The following is a 19,803-nucleotide window of genomic DNA, read 5'->3' as shown; positions in this document are numbered from 1 at the left end:
CTTACTAACGTGTATATCCTCATTTTTGGAAGCAGTGGAATCAGAGTGTGAGTACTCAGCAACTGCTGGTATACAGATAGATAATCAACTCTTTCTCAAAGTGAAATCCAATAGTAAATTACTATGGTTCCAAGAGTCCTGATGTTAACACATCATCATTTCTATTTTGAGAAACCCAGGAAGTTTTGTTTCTAGCAACACAGGATGTTCTGCAACTGTCCCACAGGTTGAAATAATCCACAATAAATTAGATATTCTTCCTACGCTTTACAGACAGTCACACAAAGAGGCACTTCATCCTGTTTTGCAGAGTGATTTTTTTGTTGCGCCCACATTACCACCTCCTGGTTTTATTAGTTATATCTTTGATCTATGAGCATTCCGTCTTGTGATTCTAATCATCCAGATGGTACTTTTGATGAAAAGTATCAAACCTCCACTTTCTTTTCCTCTCCTTATGGAACAAAATGTAACCACCTGTTTTACTTTTCAGTCACAGGACATTTAACACCAATGTCTGTAATACCAGCCATCTCGTAATTCTCCTCAGCATGATTATTTCTAAAGTCTTTTGTTTGCTACCTAAGATCCTTAACTTTTATTCCTTATGTGCAACTTTATGTTCAGTTTTGCATTAAATGTGTGAGGAGTGATAATGCAAATGCATTTATTGACTATATTAATTATTAATCACAGTATATAGAGCAGTAGCTATAATACTCAACACGAATGCTTTTAATAACATTTCTTGGCTGAACAGTCGTAGTCTTGCATTTTCATCAAGCATTTTGATGATTCATGTATAACAAGAGGATATTTTGTAAAGAAAACCACATGTCAACTAATCTGTAGTGAATATACAAGGAGAGGTACAGTGGATCAATAAAGTAAGGAGAAACTCATTGAAATGCATGTAGAAAACTTACTTGCTTCTTAATATGGATTTTGGACCAATTTAAAATCATCTGAAAAAATTTCATAATTGCAAAATCAGAATTTTTGCTTGAGTCCCTAAGGTTTACAGTTTCAGTTATGTGTCTCCCTGCTTATTCAAACAATTAGTGCAGTTTAAAGCATCATCTCCCATTTTGGCTTTCCAGAACCACCAAGGTTTATTAAGAAACTAGACTCCTCAAAACTTGTGAAACAGCACGATTCCACAACGTATGAATGCAAAATAGGTGGATCTCCAGAAATTAAAGTCACCTGGTACAAAGGAGAAACTGAAATCCATCCCAGTGAAAAATACAGAATGTCCTTTATGGATTCAGTGGCAGTCATTGAAATGCACAATCTCAGTGTTGAAGACAGCGGTGACTACACTTGCGAAGCTCAGAACCCAGCGGGTAGCGCAAGCACCAGTACTACACTGAGAGTAAAAGGTCAGAATCTCAGCTCTTTTCTTCTGTAAAGCTCCTTTCTAACTCTAAAGTCTTCCTTTGGGAAAAACTCTTAAATCCCACTTTGTTTTTTCAGAGATGCCAAAACCCATCTGACTAGATGGGAAATCTCTTGCCTGTTTCTGAGCTCTGTGGCAGATCTTTCTTATATATTTGTCTTTGCTATTTAGCGTCAGAAGAGTTACTTGAATCTTCTCTCCTCTTTAATCTCTTTTGCTTAAATAACACAAATGATAACTCTTTTTTATTTTTTCCAGCACCTCCCATTTTTACCAAGAAGCCCCATCCAGTCGAGACCTTGAAAGGGTCTGATATTCATCTGGAGTGTGAGCTGCAGGGCACTCCTCCATTCCAGATTTCGTGGTATAAAGACAAACGAGAAATTCGGAGCAGCAAGAAGTATAAGGTCATGTCTGAGAACTACATAGCTAGTCTTCACATTCTCAGTGTGGATACTGCAGATGTTGGTGAATATCACTGTAAGGCTGTAAATGATGTGGGAAGTGACTCCTGTATTGGCTCTGTAGCACTAAGAGGTTTGTACAAAGATTGGCATCTTCTCGGCTTTTCTTTGTTCCTGCCATTCTTCTCTTACTTTTCTGCTCCTGATGGGTTTCTTTACTGTTAAATATCTTCTCTTAAATAGCACCACCAACCTTTGTGAAGAAGCTGAGTGATCTCACTGTCGTAGTCGGGGAGTCGATTGAACTGCAGGCTACAGTACAAGGATCACAGCCCATTTCTGTACTGTGGTTAAAAGACAAAGGGGAAATCATCAGAGAAAGTGATAATCTTTGGATCTCCTACTCAGAAAATATTGCAACTATGCAGATTGGAAATGCAGAACCAACCAATGCTGGGAAATACATTTGTCAGATAAAAAATGATGCTGGAGTTCAGGAATGCTTTGCCATGCTGAAAGTGCTAGGTTGGTAGCATGAGATAAACAACACAGTGTGTTTTAAGATGCTTTAAAATCAAATTTTTAATAATAATAATAATAATAATAACTATTGCATTGTTATTTTTTAAATTTTTCTGACTTGCATTTCATTGCAGAGCCTGCAGTCATTGTAGAGAAGCCAGGCCCAGTCAAGGTTACAGCTGGAGACTCTTGTACTCTGGAATGCACAGTAGATGGCACACCAGAGCTTACTGCTAGGTGGTTTAAGGATGGTAATGAACTGTCCACTGACCATAAATATAAAATCAGTTTCTTCAACAAAGTATCTGGGCTTAAGATCCTCAATGCAACACTAGAAGACAGTGGAGAATATACTTTTGAGGTGAAAAACAGTGTTGGTAAAAGCAGCTGCACAGCCTCAGTGCATGTTTCAGGTTAGTCACCTGTGATCCTTTAGTTCCTTTAAAAAGCCTTCAGATAGCAAAGTGGTTGTAATTGGCAACCTAAGAGACTTGTATAATCTTAGGAGTACTTGGCATGCCACTTTGACAGGCACCAAGAATAGATGCCTACCTAAACTCTGAGGGGCATGAATTATTGAAAGGACTTGATTTCTTCAGCTTTAATCTGCATGTCCTCTTTGACAGTTGGTGCATTATTGTTCCTTACGAGAAAGAACAGCAAAAATAAAAGGTGTTCCTCAAAGATTGTTAATGAAAATTCCAGCATATCCTTAACCATTGACTATTTTTCAAGTACTTAGATGTGTCAGAGTATATTGCCAAAGCAGATACAGCAAAAGAAAGGTCACTAATTCTATTATGCATGGAGAACTTCCTGTATTTTAAGAACCCTGTATGGTAATTTTTATTTTATTTTTATTTTGAAACAAATGCAGATCGTATTATACCTCCTTCTTTCACAAGAAAACTGAAAGAAACATATGGTCAGCTGGGTTCTTCTGCTGTACTGGAGTGCAAAGTTTATGGGTCACCACCTATTCTGGTTTCCTGGTTTCATGATGGACAAGAGATTACCAGTGGAGAGAAATATCAGGCTACTCTTACAGACAATACCTGTTCTCTGAAAGTGAATGGACTTCAGGAGTCTGATATGGGAACTTATTTGTGCACAGCTACTAATGTAGCTGGCTCTGATGAATGCAGCGCATTTTTGAGTGTTAGAGGTCAGTATCAGTAAGAAGTCAGAATCAGAGGGCCCAGATTTATTTTCAGAAAGACATCATTTTTTCTTTGTTGTATATTTCTGATTACTGTGATCTTCAAAAGAAGTTCAAACCTACTTCTTCTCTGTTTTATTTGTGTGCTTAGAACCACCATCTTTTGTGAAGAAACCTGAACCACTGGATGTTTTTTCTGGGGCAAACATAGCCTTTACTAGTATCATAAAAGGTTCCCCCCCACTGGAAGTTAAATGGTTCAGAGGCAGTGTTGAGCTAGTACCAGGACCCAGATGCAATATCACCTTGCAAGATTCAGTTGCAGAACTGGAGCTGTTCGATGTACATCCACTTGAGAGTGGAGACTACACCTGCCAGGTCTCTAACGAGGCAGGGAAAATCTCTTGCACAACCCATCTTTTTGTCAAAGGTTTGTCCAGACTACTGCTTCTTATGCTTCTAAAGATGATCTCTTGGCTTTATTTAATTTGTTTTCTTCCTGTTGTTCATTATAGAACCAGCCAAATTTGTGAAGAAGGTGAATGATTTAAGTGTAGAGAAAGGGAAAAATTTAATCTTGGAATGCACATATACGGGTACTCCACCGATTTCAGTGACATGGAAGAAAAATGGAGTGAAAATAATGCACTCTGAAAAGTGTAGCATCACCACTACAGACACATCTGCCATACTGGAAATCCCTAGCAGCAAACTAGAAGATCAGGGGCAATATTCTTGTCATATTGAAAATGATTCTGGGAAAGATAATTGTCATGGTACAATCACAATACTAGGTGCGTCAAGCCAGCATCACTTCAACAAGCGTTATTTGAACTACTAATGGTCATCATGCAATATCTTTTTATGCTAATGGTGTGTCTTTGTCCTTCAGAACCACCTTACTTCATTACACCCTTGGAGCCAGTGCAGGTGACTGTTGGGGATTCTGCATCCTTACAGTGCCAGCTTGCTGGAACACCAGAAATGATTGTGTCATGGTACAAAGGCGATACAAAGCTGAGAGGAACTGCTACTGTGAAAATGCACTTTAAGAACCAAATTGCTACTCTGGTTTTCAGCCAGGTAGACAGTAGTGACAGTGGGGAGTACATCTGCAAAGTAGAAAACTCTGTTGGGGAGGCTTCTTCATCATCTTTGCTTACAGTTCAAGGTGAATATTTCAATTTTAAATATAGGGAAACGGCCTACTTTTCTTAAATACGCCTTGCTATTTTGAAAAACAACAATTGCCTCTTCTTCGTAAAACACTTTACTGTTTCTTGATGCGTAAAGTACCCTGTGGGCACTGTCTTCTACTAACAAAGGCCTGCCAGTAAAGCTAGTCGAAATATGGCACTTACTGACCACAGCTCTTCTGTAGTGTTACAAGTGTCTGTATCTTCCTTCCCTATTCGGGATACTGCTTTGATTGTTTCCAATGTCAGCAGTCCAGAGGCTCACTGGGTCTAAGTGAGGGCAGAATGATTACCTCTTTTCCTGCAACCATATGCACAGGGCTCTTTACATCAAGTTCAAAATAAATTATATGCTCTATAAGAAAATTTTAATTGGAAGTTATGAGCAAAAGTCCACCATACTCTCAGTATATAACTCACAGTATACTAGGCAGTGATTATTGGTGAGTGCAGCAATAGTTGCATGTCTTCTGAAAGACTTCACTGTACAATACTTGTTTTCTTACAGAGCGTAAACTTCCTCCTTCTTTTACACGAAAATTAAGAGACGTTCATGAAACTGTTGGCTTACCAGTTGTGTTTGATTGCGGCATTGCTGGCTCAGAACCTATCGAAATATCTTGGTTTAAAGACGGCACGCGTGTGAAAGAGGACTACAATGTTCACACGTCCTTTGTAGAAAATGTAGCAACTCTCCAGATTTTGAAGACAGATAGGAGATTTATTGGGCAGTACACCTGCACAGCTGCCAATGCTATTGGGACTGCTTCTTCTAGTGGCAGGCTTGTCCTTACAGGTTGGTGGGCTGTGAAATATTTAATGGAAATGTCTTAAAAATAATTTTTGCTTTAAATATGGATTTAATGTTGTACAAGAGATTCTTATTTCACAGAGTTTTAAAGTTAATGGAGATTTTTAAGTGATGGTTTTTATTTCTTTCACTCTTCAGAAGGGAAGACTCCTCCATTCTTTGACATCCCACTTACATCTGTGGATGGCATTATTGGAGAAAGTGCTGATTTTGAGTGTCACGTTTCTGGAACACAGCCCATTAGAGTCACTTGGGCAAAAGATAACCAAGAAATTAGAACAGGAAAGAACTATCAGATCAGTTACGTAGACAACACAGCCCATTTGACCATCTTGAGAGTTGACAGGGGGGATTCTGGAACATATACATGCTATGCTAGCAATGAAGTTGGAAAGGACTCTTGCACAGCTCAACTGGCAGTTAAAGGTACTGAATAGATAATACATTGTGTCTACATTTTTCTTCCTTCAATTATAAAGGAAGTTGGCCTTATTACTGCAAGATAAGTTTGAGAAAACTTTTGTGATGTAGCCTGAGAGTACCTATCTGGAGATACCTATGAATCTTTTAAGGGAATTAGGAAGGGTCACTAACAACAATGGGAGGAGAAATAAAACATATTCTTTGGCCTACTTTCTTAATAGGCTCTAGACTCTTTCTTTCTTAAGCTTGACAAAACTTTTGGGGTTTTTTAAATGGTGTGTGATTTAAATCAATGTAAGAGAAATTTTTTTTTCCAAACAGAAAAATCCACTGTGACAGTGACTGTAAGAGTAAGATTCCTGCTGTTTATCTTAGCATAATTTCACTTTAAAAATATATCCAGTTTAAATGAGAGTAAATATAAATTCCCCAATGTTCAAATTTTTCTTGCAACATTGTCTTTAGGATTTATCATCACAAGATAGATTCATGGAATTTATGTTCTTTTTTTTACAGAACGAAAAATTCCACCTACTTTTACTAAGAAACTATCTGAAGCAGTAGAAGAAACAGAAGGGAATGAACTTAAACTTGAGGGTCGTGTTTCTGGCTCTCAGCCTTTGACTGTTGCTTGGTATAAGAACAATCAGGAAGTCCATTCAAGTGCTCACTGTGAAATATCTTTCAAGAACAATACCCTGCTTTTGCATATAAAGGCTGTAGAGCAATCAGATGCTGGTTTATACACCTGTAAAGTGTCCAATGAAGCAGGAAGCGTATTGAGTACATCTTCCATTGTTATCAGAGGTTGGTTGAAGTCTTATTTTTCTTTGCTTCCTGCTTTTCTTTGTTTGATGTAGCTGCAAGTATATAGCTTCTCTCTAATGAGCTTGTTTTACTTAACAGCAGTGATTTGTCCAGAGATGGACATAAACCACAAAGTCAAGAAATTATTTTATTTTTGTGATTATTTTTTTCAATGAGAAGCTTCTTTTTCACTATTTGCTATGACTAATTTAAAGTGAACATTGAAGTCTTTGTGACATTTCTGTTCAATTTTAAATCATTCTCTTTCCATGGAGTAATAGGGGGTTTGTGCAATGAAATCTAAGCTTAGGCAGTGTTGACACTGTGTTGTGGTAGCATGACACTTCATCAGAACAGTCTTACAGGAAATTGCAGGTATTATTATTTCTTTAAATATTTTTATATAGTTTTGCAGCCTAATAGTGCTTTAGTTCTCATACTATTTTTTGCATGTAAAGGTTCCTGCTGAGGGGATAAAGCTATTTCTTGCATGTTTATATAGGAAATATGCTGTCATGCTCTCTTGATATTTATTCCATTTTCTAACATTATGGTTGACATTCTGAGACTTCTGCTTATCCTCCTGCATTCCTTGCCGTCGCCTTCTTAGGAACTGCATGTACCTCTCTCTTATATTCTTGATCATACTTTCCTGAGTATTCACTGAAGCATTTTCATATTCCAGAACCTAAAAAGCCTCCAGTTTTTGACCAGCCTCTTCAGCCAGCAGCAGCAGAGGAAGGTGATACCCTACAGCTTAGCTGTCATGTCCAGGGATCACAGCCAATCCGAATTCAGTGGCTGAAGGCAGGAAGAGAAATAAGAGCTTCAGATAGATGCAACTTCAGCTTTGCTAATGGAGTAGCTCTTCTAGAACTTGCTGCAGTTACCAAATCAGATTCAGGAGAATATGTATGCAAAGCTTCAAATGCAGCTGGCACTGATACTTGCAAATCTAAAGTGACAGTCAAAGGTACAGTAACACGAAGAAAATAAGGGTGTATGATGAAAATGTCAACCAAAACTCTATCCCACTTTGTTTTCTGTGGAACAAAAAAGTTAATAATCTAACAACAAACAATTAGTTACTTTCAGTTCTTTTTAAAACTGTAGAATCTAGTAAAACAGAGTATATACAATAATTTATATATCAATAGTGACATAAATGGTGAGAGATCAGTGGCAAACCAACAGCACATTCTTATCAAAGAGATTAAGAATTTGTTTTCTAAATCTAAACACCAAATTTAACAAAAATGCAAGCTAAATGGGTGAAATTACTTTGACATGCATGTTTTATGGAAAGCATGTGAAAAGTGGTGTTTATTAAGGAAAATATAGAAGGAATTTGATTGAGCATATGGCCTTAGAGGATAATTGTTTCAAGACTCTTAAAGACATTTTGACCTTTTAGCTGAAAGTAAATGGAGTCTAAACATGAGTCCTTCTGTGTAGGTCTTGCTTTACCATTGCATAAAGGACACAAGAGTCCAGCAGTATGTACAAATAGTCTCTTTCTCACTACATGAATAGTGAGCCACTAGGCTATGTAAAAGAAAAGCAAGAGAATTTAACAGACCACTGATAAAAAACTGCAAGGAATTCTTAGGGCATAATACCCAGAAGTAGACTGAAAAGAGAAAATCTCACTAAAAATGGATCTATTTTAGAAAATGAGGCTTTTTATTTGCGTATCCACCTATGGATTTGCATCCATGGAGAGTATAAATGGCCTGACTGAAGTAAATGAACAGCACAATATGGTCCATTGTGGACAGTTTCATCTGGAAAGCAAACTACAAGTTGTTTAAAACAGTATTAAAGTATTTTGCATTTTTACCTCTTGCATAGTCTTTTGTTTCATCTCAGGAATTAATTTCTTTTTTACAATTGCTGCAGAAGTATCAACACTCATGAACATAAACTATTACATGGAGCCATTTGTTATAACTGTCTGACTCTGTTTTTTTAGAAAAACCGACAGCTGCTCCAGCAGCTAAGAAAGCAGAAGTGGAAGGCAAACTTTATTTTGTGTCAGAGCCTCAGAGTATCAAAGTCATGGAAAGTAAGAACTCTTTTCAAAACAGTACATTGTCTTCTATTTGCCCACATCTTTTTGTTTGAGATGATGTACCAGTGCCATAAACAACTGGAAAGACTTATCTTCCTCATTTGCATCTTTCTGCAGAGACCGTTGCAACATTTATTGCAAAAGTTGGAGGAGATCCAATTCCAAATGTTAAGTGGATGAAGGGAAAATGGAGGCAACTCAACCAGGGAGGCCGCATTATAATCCAGCAGAGAGGAGATGAAGCCAAACTAGAAATAAAGGACACAATAAAAACTGATTCTGGCATGTACAAATGTGTAGCTTTTAACCAACATGGTGAAATTGAGAGGAGTGTAAATCTGCAAGTTGAAGAAAGAAAGAAAGAAGTAGTTGAAGGAGATCTCAGGGCAAAACTAAAAAGGTATATTGAAAGTTTTTATAGATTAATCTGCAACCAGCACAGAAGAAACTTTTTTGGTTATACATCTGAGAACAAGATATAATTTAAAAATATTCATTAAATAGGAATAACTGTACTAAAAATAAAAGCCCCTGACTAGACTAAGCTAAAGGATTCTACTGCACAGGGCAGCTCTAAGCTGATTCAATATTTCATTTAACAGCTTTCTGGGAATGAAATGCTGTATTGTTAACTTCTGTTATTGATTTGATTAGCACTCCAACAAAAACAAAAGAGGAAGAGCAACCTATTGATATCTTGGAACTTCTCAAAAACGTAGATCCCAAAGAATATGAGAAATATGCTCGCATGTATGGAATTACAGATTTCCGTGGCCTCCTGCAAGCCTTTGAGTTACTAAAGCAAACCCAAGCAGAAGAAAGTCATAGATTGGTAAGATACAGTGTGACTTCAGGGTTGGGTCTCCTAGGAGTAATATGTTTCCCTTGAACAGACATGGTGGCCACACTCTGAAGTTATGATGTGTGCATGAATTTCTGGTTCCTCTTTAGATCTTTTACTGGCAGGTCTCAATTTCTTGCATGCTCAAATCCAAGAAGAATAAATGGGCCTTCTGGCAAAGTAGGTTCTGTCTTCATAACTTGACTGCAATTGTTAGAATGGGAATATACACCAGTTACAGTAGAGTTACATAAAATTTGATGTAGGAATGAATACTGTGTTGGATAAAAATGACAGCTTGACATTTAGTATCCTTTAATATTTGAGTATATTCTGCATTTTTGTAGGAAATTGAGCTCACAGAAAAAGCTCAAAGGGAAGATCAGGAGTTTGATGAACTCGTAGCTTTTATTCAGCAACGACTCACACAAACAGAGGTAAAACATTTTTGGACTGATTTCTGAAATATTCAAACCCATAACAGGGAAGTTGAAATTAACTTAAACTAATATTTTCCAGCCTATTACTCTGATCAGAGACATTGAAAATCAGACGGTTTTAGCAGATGAGGATGCTATCTTTGAATGTGAGATTAAGATTAACTATCCAGAAATTAAACTATCATGGTACAAGGGAACCCAGAAACTGGACTCCAATGACAAATACGAAATTAGAATTGAAGGTGATCGCCACATACTAAGAATTAGAAACTGCCAGCCTGAGGATCAGGGAAATTTCAGAATAGTGTGTGGACCACATATTGCCAGTGCCAAGCTAACTGTGATTGGTAAGTGTACTTCTGAAGTATATATTTGAATTAGTTAACACTTTGTTTATTCCACTCTCTGATCTCTGTTAAAATGTGTATTTTAAAATGCTAATAGAACCTGCAGTAGAGCGGCATCTTCATGACACTACTTTCAAGGAAGGAAAAACATGCACACTGACTTGTCAGTTCTCTATCCCAAATGCCAAGTCTCAGTGGTATAGAAATGGGAGACCTATTAAGATAGGAGGGAGATATTCAACACAAGTCTCTGACAAAGTGCACAAACTCATCATCAAGGATGTTAGAACAGAAGACGAAGGACAGTATACCTGCAAGCTTGACAGTCTAGAAACAACAGCAGATCTGGCCATTGAAGGTTTGTAAAGAATCTCTTTATTACAATAGTGACAGACTGTTTCTGGAGGTTTCATTAGCAGAACAAATGGAAATAAAAAGTATTTCTGAAAAACAGATTCCCAAACTTGGAAACGGACTAAATAAGAAATTTTATTGTCCTTTCTCTTTGAATACTTGTGTAACTTAGTATTCTTGACTAAACCATGATTAATAATGTTCTTTTGCCCACAAACAATCTGAGTTGTACTATATTCTATTTTCTTTGGGACTCTTATATTTTTCTTGGACTTTTCTTGATTATTCTTTAGTTTCCTTAATGGCTTCTCTTACAAAATGTATCTGCACAGCAATCTTGTTATAGTTGTACTCTTATGTCTTCTAATCTTCATTCTTATACATAAAACTTCATAGAAGATGGAATCCCCTTTTCTTTATTTTTTCAAGATCTATTGGTATTATCTCATTAAAATTTAGCTACTTTGATGACAACAATGAGAAGGATTCAGATAAAGTAAATACCAAGGTGGTGCATAACAATTGATGTATTTTTTGTTTCTAAAAACAGCGGAACCAATTCAGTTCACAAAAAGCATACAGAACATTGTTGTGAATGAACACCAGTCTGCGACCTTCGAGTGCGAGGTGTCTTTTGATGATGCAGTTGTGACATGGTATAAAGGCCCCACCGAACTGAGAGAGAGTCCCAAGTACAGCTTCAGAAGTGAAGGTCGTTGTCATTACATGACTATTCACAATGTTAATGCAGATGATGAAGGTAAAAACGCATGGAACATTTGTGCTAGTGTCATTTTTTATCTGATTTTTTTTGTCTGGTTTTAAATGATGAAAGAATATAAATATCAACATTCTTGGTTGCTGCAGGTGTGTATTCTGTAATTGCTCGTCTTGAACCAAGAGGAGAAGCAAGAAGCACTGCAGAGCTCTATCTGGTAACCAAAGGTTAGCGAATTTTCTAAATACATTTGTGATCACAACTATGTGTAAATTTGTTTGTTTGAAACATGATTCTGGAAAAATCAATAGTCCTAAAAGAAATCTAATATTCCTTTGCAGAAATCAAATTGGAGTTGAAGCCACCAGGTAAAGTTCTCAAGCAAGACTGGCGCAAGATCATGTCTATACTCTGTCATAGAATTAAAGAATTGCTCTGCTTTTTTATTATTTTCAAATCTTTTTTTCCTAGAGTTAGAGTAAGTATAACCTACATCCTGAAAAAATATTCCTCATCTACAGACATGTGGAACTATTATTCTCATAAATAGTGGCAATGAATACTGAGATAAATCCATACTCAGTGACATTAATAAGGACACTATTCTGTACAATGTGGAATGCCACATTCTCTAAAACACACAAGTTTATTTTTGTTTGAATTACTAAGGAACAGAACGATGAAGATGTACCAACTAATAGATAGGATCCTCTCTGTGCAACTGAAAAAAAATAACCAAGGAGGCAAAATAAGCAACAATTGTCTCCTTATGATAAGTAGTGGTCCTCTTTTTTGAAAGTTCTTAAGAGCCTACTCCAAATGTTACAAAAAGAAAGATTATAGCACCATCAACTACTATTCTTGAGGAGAGCATATTGAAATTTTTATTAGAAGGATTTATTAAGTCAATTAAACATTTTGATTTTCTAGATGTTCCTGATGCCAAGGTTGCAGTTCCACCTCAAAAACCAGCTGAAGGTAGGGTAACAAACCATACTTGTTCCAAATCTGCACTGAAGCAGAAGGCCAGTGGGAACCTCAGAGAAAAATCATAGCTCAGTTATAAGATCTAGTTAATGGTCCCTGTGAGCAAGACTTGACTTGGATAGACTTCTTTGCTGTGTGGAAGGTGAAAACTCTATACAGGTAGTGGTAGGAATTAATTTAATTCTCTTAGAAAGAGTCCTTTCCATCATGCTTCCCTATCAGTCTATTGATCATTTGATCTTCCTTTGATTTCCATCTTCCTCGGTGATTTTGGTTTTTTTTTTAATTTTCACCTCTTCTTTTAGTCACAAAAATATCTTTTAAACAAGCTGTCTGAATTACTGCCTTTAAAAATACATTCTTTTAAAGCCATATGTTGGATTTCATGTTTATGGCAAATGGCCTCTCCCCAGGCTCTGTTTTTGGACTACAGACTACAAACAGTATTTATACTTCTGTTAAACCCAGTAGCTTACTATAAACCTCAGCAGTTTAAACTTCTTGGGTTTATTTCCAGGATAATTTGGTAAATGCTTGCAGTGGCAGCAGGAGGGGAAAGATTTGATATTTAGATGAATTGCCTTCAGCAAAGATAGGAGAGTGATGGCAGCAATGAAAATAAAGCTGAGGACATTCAGGGTTCAAATAAAGGTAGACAGGGGATTCCCACTCAAAATATATTTATTCAGCTGCTGTAAACTGTCAGAATAAGCACCATGTTTGCTTTTATTCTGCAGCTGCAATAAAATCTTAAAATGTATTTTTCCAAACCAAGGTTTTTCTTCATTTACAAGGAAATATCAAACTTAAATTTTGTTCTAAATATTTCATTTTTCCTACAAGCTGCCCCTATTCCTATTCTTCTGCCTCTTGTTCCACCTCCAGAGGAGAAAAAGCCAGGTAAATGTCCTTACAGTATTTGAATAGTGTGTTCATGTTTCATTATGACAGTTGGGTTTTGAATTTTTGTTTGTTTGGCTTTTTAGGGATTCTTAAGGGGTTTTAATTTAAATTTTTAAATCTATTATTTTTAAGCAGAGAGAAAAGTTCCATTAAAGAAAGTCCCCCAAAAGGTGGTTAAAAAAGGTCCTGAAGAAGTCCCACCACCTAAAGGTAACTTTTTCCTCTTTTTGAAAACTTTTTTAAAATAGTAAAATCACCTTGTTTTTTGTTTTGAAATAACTTGAATCTACCACAATTGTTTGATTTCTCTCTTTATGTTAAAAACATACATTTAAAATCCAAGCTGATTGTGACTGCTTCAAAAATAGTCCCTTCTTTAAACCATCAGTGAGGGTGAAATAATTTCATTAAATGGGAGCATCCAATATGCCTTGCAAATTCCAGAATATAATATGAATAATCAATATATTTATTTTAAGTTCCTGAGGTGCTACCAGAGAAGCCCAAAGAGATCAAAATAACATCCATGGCAAGGAGAGAAGAGATACATGAAGAAAAGAAAATACATGAAATGCCCAAAGAAATTTATGAAGAATGGGAAGAAGATTATGGCGAAGACCATGACTATTATGTCAAGGAAGAAGGCTATGATGAAGGGGAAGAGGAATGGGAAGAAGCTTATGAGAAAAGAGAAGTGACTTATGAAGAAAAAAGAATAATTCATGAAGAAGGTATTTGAATTATGTCATTTTATTTCCTCTCATTTCTCATATTTATTATTAAGCCCCCAACATTTTGAACTAGGCAGCATTTTTTTTTGTTTTTGTTAAAATATCTGGAACTATAATATGCTGACAAATTTTAAGTGACACTTGATGATAACACAAGATATCACAAGGTATGGATGCAGATAGTAATGGATACATTAGAAATTCATTGCCAATGAACTTTGCAGGTCTTTAAAACTTAATATGCGTTAGTCGTAGTAGGGTATGTGTCATTTTTAGTTTTTTGCATATTTCTTCTGTCATTTTCATATGTTCTAGATAAACTTGACTTACTTAAATGTTTCACACATTTCTTGATTGATGTTAATGGCTGAATTTTGCAATTTCTTGCATGCTATAACTGTCTTGGGGATTAGTAACATGTGTGCCTCTAGGAACAGAATTTGGCTTTGATGAGAAAATATAAAACTTGAAAATAAACAAAACATTTTACTTCAACAATTGGATCTCCAAAACTCTCTGTGTGTTTTTAAAATTCATAAAATTATAATGGCATAACAAACTCCTTTCTGTCTTCAGAGCCTTTAGACGACATATTTTTATCACTAAGTAATGTTATTGTTTTTTAAGTGACTGAAGTTCCTAAGAAACCTGTGCCTGAGCGAAAACCACCAGCGATTACAGCTGAAAAGAAGGAAAAGAAGGAAGTAACTGTTCAAAAAGGTATGACTTTCCCACAAAACTAACAGGAACATGCAGATTAAGATCTCTTATGCATCTTCTTCAAGCTGAATGATGCTGATTATTCACATTTCATTGGAAAGAAGAAAATTCTCTTTATGTTAGACAGCAAGATGAGCAAGGCTCATGGCAACCCTTTTTCTCCTCCCACCTCATACTTCTGAGCTCTCTGCTCAGTTTTGGTTGAATGAAAACACGAATTGATGGTAAAATCAAACTGAGCTTCAGTTGTACTTTCTTCTCCCTGGATATTAGCCTTGGGCACGGGTGTAACTTTTAAGCCATTAAATGCTGCCCTTCTGGGAAGTGTTCTCCATTTACATCACTTCATATCTCTCAGGGTAGGGTGGGCCTCATTGCCACTACTGTTCACCACAGTAAACAATGCGCTGAACAGTGCACAGGATGCACAAGGTTTATAACATTCTAAACAAAAAAAGGGGCCAGTTCTATCTGGTTTCTGTCCGGAAAACAATTTGCAAAATTACTTAAACAATAAACCTATCTGAATTACTTGCAGTTGTCAAGAAACCTGTTGATGAAAAAGTGGAGGTAACAACTCAGAGAATTGCAGAAGAAAAAGTCAAACGGACTGAGGGTAACTACTGTTTAATTATCTTAATGTCATCTTTCTATGAAAGTTGTGGATTTTGTTACTAAGCTGATCTGCATATGCTTTGTCTTTACTTAACATGGTCTGATCAATTTTTCAGTCTTTGAAACATCTCATAAAAGCTTCTGCTGAATTCTTTAAAAAGAAGATTAAAATCTTTTCAGGGGAAAATAATAAATGCAAATATTAACTACCAATGCTTTAAGAAAGGAAGCGTGTATAAAATTGCACTGGGTGAAACAGTGTGTTTCACTCTAAGCTGTAGATACTAAATCCCTGTCTTGCTTAGATTTCCATCTTGACCCATCTACCAAGATGCCTTGGTTAATTCTTTCGTTATAAAATAAAGATGCACCCTTATTCTCTTAGTAGCTACGTCCTTTTGTATGGCATTCCCCATTCCGCAGCAGGATTCTGCCAGCTGCAATTCAGTAAGTGTCAAGAAATGACCTGTATGCTAAACGCCCTGAGCTACCCAGCACCTTTAGAATGTAGCAATAAAAAGAAACAAACACATTCCTTACGTTGCTTTGTGTGATTCCAAGAAGCCTGACTTACCTGCTGAGTTAGATTGTCTCGTTTGTTGTATTTTCAACATCATTGATAGATAGCTGTAGACTTATTTTGATCTCTTTGCTAAATATTTGACTGAGTAACAAAATTCTAACGCCAACAGTTACCAAGAAAGTTCTGCCTCCAAAACCTACACCAATGGTCGTTGAGGAAAAAGTTATGAAAAAGGAAGGTACAAATCAGCATCTCTGAATTGCAGTTTACTTTTTTTTCCAGCACCCTATGTGTTTCTGTGCTTCTTTTGAATATGTGGGCCTGTGTGTATGTATCTGGATCCATAGCAGTAGTCATGCTGTGACTACTCAGTGTTTAATTAATATGTCTACCATGCTTTTGTTGTTTATAAAGTCTGTTTTTAACGTAGTTGTGGATAGCCTTTTGCTTCTTGTTTAAAGAACCTATGGTCACACTGCAGCGTGACTTAGCTTTGTCTTCATCTATTCTGCTTGCTGGCCTATCCTTACATAATAAACATAATTGTGCCCCTGTGCCCAAAAATATCTTTGAAGAAACACCTCTAGAATTCTTTTGATGTACTATTTCCAAAAGCCCATGCATGCATTTTGTTTCAAATATTTGGGTTAAAGGTGTCTGTGTCTATAGTCTTTAACAAATTCTGAATATTCTACTTGCGTGCTCGTTCTGTGTTCAGTATTTTAGAATGTGAATACTGACTGTCTAAATATGTCTAAGACTTTAATGTTCAGTACAGATAAAGATTTGATAAAAACTCACATGCTGACTACCAGTAATGTGGATCTAGAATATTAAATACTAAAACAAAATCCTATCTTTAAAGTACCAACAGTAGAAACATGGACTGTTTCAGAAGAAAAGATGTCAGTTTCTGTCCACAGAGAAGAAGAGTATTCATATGATGTTACAGGTATGTACAAAACCAAAAGTATGTGCACCCAAATCAAAACAATCAGTCCTACTAGACTTTCTTTTGATCTATTTTTATGTATGGCAAATTACATATTTAGACACATCATATACTTGTCTTTCAGTATGCCTTGCTTTTTTTTGTCCATTGTGTTATGTAGCTTTACTTTTATTTAGTTTAATAAATGGAAACTTTTTCAACTATTTTATCTTAATATTGTTTAAATACTTCTCTTTGAAGAGCCAACAGAACATGAGAAAACAGTTGAAGAAAGATTCTTTGAAGCTGTTTACCCAGTTGAAGGTAGTTTGATTAAGGACAGAAGTCTAATCAATATTTGTTTGTTTGTTTTAATTTGAATCAAAATTCATTGTGAGATTTGCACATGCTGTCCATTTCCTGGTTTAAATTTTTTTACATATTTACATGTGGGTTTCAGGGATGATTGTGTACTGGACACACACATAGTATCTTCTTAAATTTTTTCGGATTTACTATGGACATTGATATTTCCTATCTCAACATTTAATATCTTTAAAATTCCTATTGTAGCACATAAGGAAGTTGAGGAAGAGGAAGAAGTCGTTTCTACAGAACTGGAGATCTCTCATGTTGAAGGTGAATAAAGACTTTGCATCAACATCTGCTCCGTTTTTCTGAACTTTCACATTATCTGTCTGTAACATTGTTTACCAAAGGATAGCATATCAGAACTGAGATTTCAATTTCTCTATGGCTCTGCTCTCAAAGCTTCAAGCCCTACTGCAATTCTATCTTATTCTTCTTCATCACTGCTTTAAATAATTCTTGTAATAGCTTTTCATGAGATGGGTTTGTTGTATCTGTTTGATAAAATAGAATAGTTTTTGGCTTATAGTGTTTGCTTATACACCATGTTAAGAGTAGCCTACTCTGGTTTACCAATTATTATAGCTGTGTCCTAAATGATCACCACCTATCTTTTAAAGTGCCTGAGATACCAAAGAGGCGCGTTCCAGAAGAAAGAAAGCCTGTTCCCGTCCCTAAAACAGAAGCTCCATCAGCTAAAGGTATTTCTACTGTTCTAGTAAAAAAAAGAAAGAAACAAAACCCAAACAAATATTCTTTTTTTGTATTATTTTTCATGTTTTCATGAATACATTTAGGAATTTACTCTCTATGTGCCTTTGTTTTTGCACTATCTCTGTATGCATTATTTGCTTTTGAATTGTCTCCATCGCACAGTTTCAGTTTTTCAATTGTGCTGTAACTTAGCTTACAGCTTCAATTTGTCTCAGCTTCTTCTCTTTCTTAACAATCTTTTGCTTATTGTTTCTATTTGTGTGGCTTTTGCTGGCAAGTGTAGGGTGTTTTTACTTCAAGAGAGTCCCATGATAGGTGCTAGTGCAGTGATTTTAACATAGGAGTTTTATACTGTATCAGTGTCTTTCCTGTATAGTCCACATTTGTCCAAAAGGCTGTATGTTGTATTGTGTTGGTTACAGTGCTCAGCTCCTTGTCCAGGCCCTGTGTTTGTTGTATAAAACAACCTTGGATTACTCAAACCTGGGTCAGTGTTCCAAAAACTAAAGATGTCTTACTTTAACAATGTTTTCCAAAGTGCCTGAAGTCCCTAAGAAAACTGTTCCAGAAAAGAAAGTTGCTGTTGCTAAAAAGGAGGTGGCTCCCCCAGCAAAAGGTACAGCATCTTTTGAATGTGGGCTTTAACCAGTTCTGTGCTATTGTCTTCTTTTCCTAACTTCTCTTATGTTCTCAACATAAGCATGTGATAAATGTAATCTTTCTGTGTTCCATGCGTGAACAGGTCTGTTCTCATCTAAGACATTCAAACGCCTTAGAAAGATTACTTAAATGAATTTTGATACCTTTAGAGTTTTTGAAGGGCCTAGAAAAACTGCCTGAAGAAAAAGTACATGTTCCTTTTCCCAAAGGAGAACATCTGCATGCCAAAGATACACTTACTGATGGAGTGTACACTACTTGTTGAGTTTTATTTTTCTATTAGTCTGTATGTAAGCATGTTTGTGTTAGAATTAATATTTTATGTATAATTCTCTGTGCATCCGTGAGAGTTTTTAAGACCTGGTAATATAGTCGAGCAGCTCTTTCTTCAGTTAAGAAATCAGTCTTAAAGTGTTTGATAGTCTTCCAGCAACTGGTTTGATTTTGGCTTTTATCAAGCATGTGTTGCCCTTGTCATATATCTTTCTATGTTAAGTGTATGAATGTGTTATGTGGTGTGTCTAGATATTCTTATAAATGGATTAATGAAATCTATAATACTTAATAAATCTTTGAAATTTAGAATTCAGTTATCTTATATGTTTTTTTAAGTGCCAGAGGTTCCTAAGAAAGCTCCACCAGAGAAAAAAGTTGCTGTTCCAAAAAGAGAGGAAGCTCCAACACCTAAAGGTACACTTAAAAAAATAATTTTCTTTTCTTTTATCTTAAACATCTTGTTTATGTCAAATTTTGGGTTTGATTGCTAAGTTAATCAGGTTTTACTTGTACTTCAGCCATGTTAAATATGTATCTTTTGTGTCAGTTTTGTGTATAGGTGTGCTATAGATTTATTCTTAAAACACTTGTTAATTTTAGCTAACGATAATTATAATTAATATCTTTGAAGTGCCAGAAGTACCTAAGAAACTGGCTCCAGAAGAAAAAATGCCATATGTTCCTAAAGTAGAAATTCCCTCTGCAAAAGGTACAATATAGCTCACTTTAATATCGTTTATTGTAGCCTTTAGAACATTGCATTTATCTCAACTTGATCAATTGTCATGTTTGGTAAGCGAAACATGACCATGTGTAATCTTTTTAAACAACACATTTCTCTTACATGATGCATTTGCCAGTTTTTACTTCAGAGGTTCTAAA

General features: G+C 35.9%; 1 protein-coding gene across 8 annotated transcripts in view; it reads left to right on the top strand.

The window, feature by feature from the left end:
* TTN (titin) overlaps window positions 1–19,803 on the top strand; it is a 244,913-nt gene that overhangs the window by 77,084 nt on the left and 148,026 nt on the right. For 3 of the 8 annotated variants that reach the window (XM_039554641.1, XM_039554638.1, XM_039554636.1), the window contains 18 exons: window positions 5,630–5,917; window positions 6,431–6,721; window positions 7,407–7,694; window positions 8,694–8,786; window positions 8,910–9,192; window positions 9,447–9,624; window positions 9,981–10,070; window positions 10,153–10,420; window positions 10,518–10,778; window positions 11,325–11,534; window positions 11,642–11,719; window positions 11,834–11,860; window positions 12,423–12,470; window positions 13,323–13,379; window positions 13,515–13,592; window positions 13,862–14,113; window positions 14,741–14,833; window positions 15,372–15,449. In XM_039554641.1, the coding sequence (XP_039410575.1) occupies window positions 5,630–5,917; window positions 6,431–6,721; window positions 7,407–7,694; window positions 8,694–8,786; window positions 8,910–9,192; window positions 9,447–9,624; window positions 9,981–10,070; window positions 10,153–10,420; window positions 10,518–10,778; window positions 11,325–11,534; window positions 11,642–11,719; window positions 11,834–11,860; window positions 12,423–12,470; window positions 13,323–13,379; window positions 13,515–13,592; window positions 13,862–14,113; window positions 14,741–14,833; window positions 15,372–15,449 (2,961 nt within the window). Of the gene's footprint in view, window positions 1–1,100; window positions 1,383–1,657; window positions 1,937–2,046; window positions 2,329–2,459; window positions 2,739–3,202; window positions 3,491–3,635; window positions 3,915–3,999; window positions 4,279–4,376; window positions 4,656–5,188; window positions 5,477–5,629; window positions 5,918–6,430; window positions 6,722–7,406; window positions 7,695–8,693; window positions 8,787–8,909; window positions 9,193–9,446; window positions 9,625–9,980; window positions 10,071–10,152; window positions 10,421–10,517; window positions 10,779–11,324; window positions 11,535–11,641; window positions 11,720–11,833; window positions 11,861–12,422; window positions 12,471–13,322; window positions 13,380–13,514; window positions 13,593–13,861; window positions 14,114–14,740; window positions 14,834–15,371; window positions 15,450–19,803 lie in introns of all 8 variants that reach the window. The other 5 variants (XM_039554644.1, XM_039554640.1, XM_039554639.1 and 2 more) reach the window with 5 other exon arrangements.

The sequence above is a fragment of the Corvus cornix genome, chromosome 7, assembly GCF_000738735.6.
Source record: "Corvus cornix cornix isolate S_Up_H32 chromosome 7, ASM73873v5, whole genome shotgun sequence".
Taxonomy (NCBI): domain Eukaryota; kingdom Metazoa; phylum Chordata; class Aves; order Passeriformes; family Corvidae; genus Corvus; species Corvus cornix.
The sequence above is the reverse complement of the archived record's forward strand: the minus strand, read 5'-3'. Positions and strand labels throughout refer to the sequence as shown.